The sequence below is a fragment of the Ambystoma mexicanum genome, chromosome 6p, assembly GCF_040938575.1.
Source record: "Ambystoma mexicanum isolate Mex_15411 chromosome 6p, UKY_AmexF1_1, whole genome shotgun sequence".
Taxonomy (NCBI): domain Eukaryota; kingdom Metazoa; phylum Chordata; class Amphibia; order Caudata; family Ambystomatidae; genus Ambystoma; species Ambystoma mexicanum.
Window position 1 is genome coordinate 1169462445 of NC_090935.1, and position 6000 is coordinate 1169468444.

General features: G+C 43.7%; 1 protein-coding gene across 2 annotated transcripts in view; it reads left to right on the forward strand.

Annotated features, from left to right (window-relative positions):
* LOC138510274 (guanine deaminase-like) overlaps window positions 1–4864 on the forward strand; it is a 616035-nt gene extending 611171 nt beyond the window's left edge. For both annotated transcript variants that reach the window (XM_069625806.1, XM_069625807.1), the window contains one exon: window positions 4733–4864. In XM_069625806.1, coding sequence (XP_069481907.1) covers window positions 4733–4794 — 62 coding nt within the window. In that variant the 3' untranslated portion in view covers window positions 4795–4864. The remainder of the gene's footprint in view (window positions 1–4732) is intronic.
* Window positions 4865–6000: the final 1136 nt, after the last annotated feature.

The following is a 6000-nucleotide window of genomic DNA, read 5'->3' on the forward strand; positions in this document are numbered from 1 at the left end:
CCTCTTAGGCTGAGCTCAGGGAAGCATATGCACACCCAGAGGCGTCACTAGGAGGGGCTGAGGGGGCTATAGCACCGGGTATTTTGGTTGTAGCCCCAGATAGAAGGGGTTACAACCAAATGGCTAGTAGATCTTTTCCAGGCCTATCAACCACCCCATTCCAGTTTCATTTTCGTTCTGCAGTCGTGTTGTCTGACAGATGATGGTGGTAGGGTGACGCCCGTGTAGAGAGGATTTGCACCCGTTTCTAGTGGGAATCACTGTTTATAGAGGGAATTCCTGTTCAGTAGGACACGGACCTCAAAGGCAAGAGTAGGATCTCAAGTAGAGCTAGATACAGTTTGAACAGTGTGTCCTTGCCAGCTAGGTGAGGGAGCGAGCTAGGGCCCTGCGAGTAACTTACTTGAGAACTGAATGCTCTATAAAAGCTCCTTTGGCTCTGTTGTATTCAAATATTGCAAATTTTCTCGTGGGAGACATTATGGACCTCCTCAGAACCAGTCAGGATGCAGTCAAATAACTTAAGTAATTGACTGTATTTTGATTATAGAAGCAGACATGGAAACAGCAGTAAGTCTTTATCTGTATTTAAGAAACACCAATGCTATATCCCAGTAATATTTCTTTCAACAAAGACCTCTGTGATGGCCTGATTCACAAACCATTTTTCAATGCAATTGTGCCATTATAAAAACGCTTCTGTGAATCGGGCCCTCCCTCTATGAGTATCTTTTTTTAGCTGCATCTTTAACCTGACAGGAAACATCCAATTTGACACACCAAAAAGATAGCTAAAGTACGTTTTGTTTTCACTTTCTTATAGAGAAAACTTTTTTTCCAGCACCCCCAATGCATGCTCATGTTAAAACCATTCCCGTTCAACAAAGCTAACAATTAAAATGCAAACCTTATCAAAACAACTTTGTTACTTAAATACACCAAAATAAAACCACATTTTAATTGCTAACACCTTTTGTCTGTTTACTTGCAATTCCGTTACTAGCACAATTCCAGAACCTACATAGATGTTACTACTATTTGCTACTAGCCTGGCACCTCGAGAGGGGTCCTTTCACAGCAATAATGAACCGTCCCTTGCTCTATAAAGCTCTGATAACAATGTTGGATTGGCAGAGCCGAGGCCTGAACCCATTAAAGCCAGTCACAATTCTCAATGCTAGTTATGGAGGGGCGTCCATCGACTTCAGATGGATGGATGAGTCTCTGTAATCGGTTCCATGTCTTTTCCAGGAATTTACTTTCTGGAAATTACTTCGACGTTTTTTTTTGTGTGGGTGGTCCCCACAAATCCCCTTCACTATAACACTTGCCCCAAACCCCTGCCCACCACCTTTAGCCCCTTAACCAACAAAACAATACATTTCAAAGTAAATTGTTGATGTAATTTCACGAAGTAAATTTCCACATAGTAATTTACTTCGTGGAAACACGAGACCTCTCCGAAAGTCTTTAGAAGTGAAGTAAAAATGCCAAAGAGAAATATCGAGAATGAAGACTCCTCTCACACCCCACCAATTCAACCCAAATCAATGAAGGCCGCATATTCTATAAGCACAGTTACTTGCCTCAAAAATGTCCTCTGAAATACATTCTGTAAATGCATTAATTTCTTAGTTTATCTTAGGGGTCTGCGACCTGTGGCTCTTCAAATGTTGTGGACCATCACTCCCACGTTCACTCACCATTGATTAGGCTGGTTAGGGTTGATGGGAGTTGCAGTCCAGAGGTTCTGGCAAGCCAAAGGTCACAGAAAACCTGATCTCGGTATTTAAGATTCATAAAGCCCCATCAATAACTATTTGTCTCCCAACACCCTGCAGCATGGAAGGGTAGAGATCCAACAAGTAAGAGTAGTATGAGTGCATTTCCCAACCCTGCACACAATGTGCTTATTCACCTCAATGCACTTGACAGTTATTGCTTGGGAAGAGTAGAGGACTGGGGTTCCTGGAGACTATTAGAATTCATGGCAGTAGAAATAGTCTGTACGTGAGCCCAACGCTGCTTTGGCAGGTGGATTGGATCAGGAAGGCTGATATTCTTGGAAGGAGAGGACAATGGACCAAGGGAGAATAGCAGAATACATTCCCCCTCCCAACTAGCCCTCAAAGAGTCCAGCGACATCGTTTTATAGGTGCCATAGGTTGGCCTCACGCTGCTGCAGGCAAGATGGCATTTGAGAGTCTGACACTCTCTGGCAATCGGGCCAGATTGGATGATGCAGGGTCAGAGTGGCATACCCTGGTGCACCATGGCCGGTGCCTACGCAGGTAGATTCCCAGGATTGTGGATCACGTGTATTTGACAGGAGATGTTCCGGCGCACATGAGTGGTTGGAAAAAGCTCAATACGGTACAAGAGGAATTCAAGTCAGTCCGCAGAACATTGACAAAAACTTAAAATGCATTATAGACAAATGAAAAATATGGCATAACAAATATGCATATAGTTAAGCTAAACAATAGACACAAACATTGAAACCCCAAAAATGTCACAGTAACACTTTCAGAAACACTGCAGACAGAGTAAAGTAAAATATAAGCTCCCCTCCGACAGAAAAAACACTTTCTGTTTGTAATGAAGATTTTATTGAGGATTCACAAAACGAGATGACGCACGCATCCGGGCAGGGCCGGGAGGATAGATCCGGGAGGACAGCTCAGGGGCAACCGCCTGTCTTGGAAGCAAGCCAACTGCAGAGCAACATAGGTTTGAATCCTAGCCCCGCGCTTAGCTGGTCTCTGGTGATAGAAGATGAATGAATGAAAGCAAGTCTATTGGGATTGTGAAACCGCATCGCAAGCCCCAAAAGCGAAGAATGCACCTCCCACCCCCACACTCCCAATAAGCTACAGGACATAGAGTTTACTATGCTCCTGCTGTGAAGCCCCAGCAGAGACATTCTAGTGACATCAGTGAGAATGATTTGAAAGGTTTAGGTTTGTGAATGGCCGGTATAGGATTTAGTCATGGATGAATGGGGACCAAGCTGATACATGGTTGTGTGGGGTCTTTTTAGGGTTCCTATGAGTTTGCCCACGGTGTTCCCTAATATTGGCCATTATGGCTACACAGGTGGAGGTTTAGGAGATTTCAAGCACTGGACAATTGCTATGCGACCCGCTGGCAGCCTTTGCGCGCAAAGGCGTTCGCCCGCGGGCCGGACAGTTTGTAGAAGAAACGCTTTTCCTTTGTGTTTTTAAATTAGTAAAAAGCATCAGCCTCTCTGATTCTTTTAGGGAGACTATTCCGCGTTTGATCCATTTAACCTTCAGGGATTTGCCTGCCATACATTGTCGGTGCTACTACAGGAATTTAAGCTTGTAGTTTACACTGCAGCGTAAATGCCTCGCCAAGGAATGCTGGTCAGGAGGGTTGGGCATTTAGCAAGAGGCTGCTCTACTGACTATTTTCGAGGGCAAACCTATGTTTGCCATTCGAATTTAAGAGTTGCGGGCAAGCCTTGTTACTTCAACTTCACAACTGGTTTGTAGTTACTCTATGAATACAGCCTGGACCAGCAATTCTGTGTAGTCCAGTGATAACAAAGGGACCAATTTTCAACCGTCTGTATAAGTTAGTAACAGTTCTACCAGGATCCTTAAGCAGAGCCAGTGCTCAAACTTTAAGCCCAGAAATCAACCGACTCTATGGTAACCATTCTAGGGCCATGATAGGCAATCTACAGAAAAAGTAGTGATTTGGGATGGAAGAGACCAATGAGCACAGATTCAATGGTATGTCTTGTTAAATGTGGTCAAATTGCATGCATCCAGCACTGCAGCACCTCCACACAACTGATCAATCAGTTTCTGTGATTTGAGTCCTGCGATTTGAATGGAGATCATGCAGAATCTGGGTGCTATTGCCATATCATTGACACCAATTGTTCGCAGTGTTTGAAAGCTCTTGGGTTTAGGATTTACTTCAACAAAGAGGGATTTTGGTTCTTGCTGGCATCTACGGATATGGCTGCGTTGCACCGCTGTGTTTAACTTCTGTGGTCATCAATAGCTGTAAAGAACCATTGAAGGATTCATCTGCATAGTGCCTGAATTCTTGATCTTGTCTTGCTGGATTCTTTTAATAGAAAAAAGGAGTTGCATGTGTTAATAAATATCCCGCAAAATATAGCCATACAAAAGTATCGCTATATTTGTGCAGTGATATTAAGGCATGGAACCTGCGGGGGACACCCCCGCAACCCCTGTATTATTTTAAAAGGAATGGGGGACACCCCCGCAACCCCCCGCTCCCAAAAAACCCTATTATTACCCCCACTAAAAATATCACCTATGGCCGCTCCCGATGACCATATATATGGCGATATTTTTGGTGGGGATAACATTACCTTATAGCAAAAAAGGGGATCAAATCAAGAACCTTCTGTGGGCTTGGACCTATTGGGCAAATGTAGAGCAATTGGCAGCACTTAGAGCATCCATATGGGAAGTACAAAACATTTCTTGTGAAACTCATAATATGACGCGGTTTGAAGGGGTAGCTCAGTTGGCATGTGCACCTTCCACTGAAATGGTTCAGGTTCCCTGAACACAGCCATAGTCGCTCAACCTGAAATAGAGACCGTCAGACCTTCAGAACTGTTATAACCATGACATCTTGTTGTAGAGTTGCACATAAGGTGGTGTATCATATATGTATGTTGATAAACAGAGAACAACAACTCTTTTCGCTCTTTCTCTTGTTTCAGGCGATGATCGCAATATTAAAGAAGTCTATGTGGCCGGAAGAAACCTCTCTCTCACCGATTGACAATGAATTCTGCCTTCACAGAGCAGCCAACCCAAATCATCCGATACAAAATTAAACAATTTATAATCACCGTTGTTTGATTAATTCCAGCACTAAAGAAAGAAAGAATCCTGCCCATTGTCACTTCATTCAGTAGGCCAAATAGAAATGCCCATATGAATCCCATGATAAAACATTTGGTGTCCGCCACGGTGCTCCATTTCCCGCTCAACCAGACAAATGTGCTGTCCTTTCCACCAGCATGGATTTTGACACTGCCGATAATGCTATGGATTCCTACGGAATCCGCCTTACATTACCACCTGGTGAAAGCAGAGGACTCCATAGGAATCATTGTAAATGCCTTCCACAATCACTAGTCCGTGGGAGGCATTTACACTTTTCTACCAGCTTGGTGGCAGTGAAGAGTAAAGGTGATTTTACCTATGTTTTACACATAACTTTTCCAATACGTGGAGGGAAAGATAAAAAGTGCGCCGAAGGGAACTTTTGCACTTAAGAATAAATCGAAGTGGTCACCTATGGGCATTTTACGTACCAAACGAACGTGACCCCACTTCAGGGCCTCCAATGTCTTAGCCTTCACGGCGGGTCTCAGCGTGATCCGCAAGGCCCCATGCAAATGCCACCAACATTAAGACCAGTACAATTCTGGCCGAAGCCCATTCATTTTTTGTCTGGGCTTTGGCAGCTCCATGGTGCCTATTTGGCATGTGTGCCGATGTTTTGAGGGCACAGAGCACTATTTGCATGGCACACTTACCAGCTGCCAGAAGATACAGATGCTTTCTCTAATGAGGCCCTGTGTAAACGTTCAGTTTAAAAAATGTTTTGCAGACACTGCATGTGAACTAGTTCTATTGAAATCTGTTTAGTGATATTTTTGGGCACTGTAACAAGGATAATAACGTATGTGGCAAATGTATGTAATATGTGTTTTTATTTCACCATTCCATACTCTAACATAACAGGGGCCAGATTACAGATACTTTGCACCAGTGCACGTGCACAGTTTGCACAGTGTTAGCACAAGGGCAACGTGTGCCCTATTTTTAAAAACACTGGGGCACATTAAAAAAACCATTGCACATCGACAAGCGCAGTTTGTTCTATTAAAAGCACCAGGGCAAAAATTGCCCTAGAGCAAAAAAAATGCATTTTCGCTACATTTTTCCACCAAGGCAAGGTTTGCCCTAGTGCTAATAC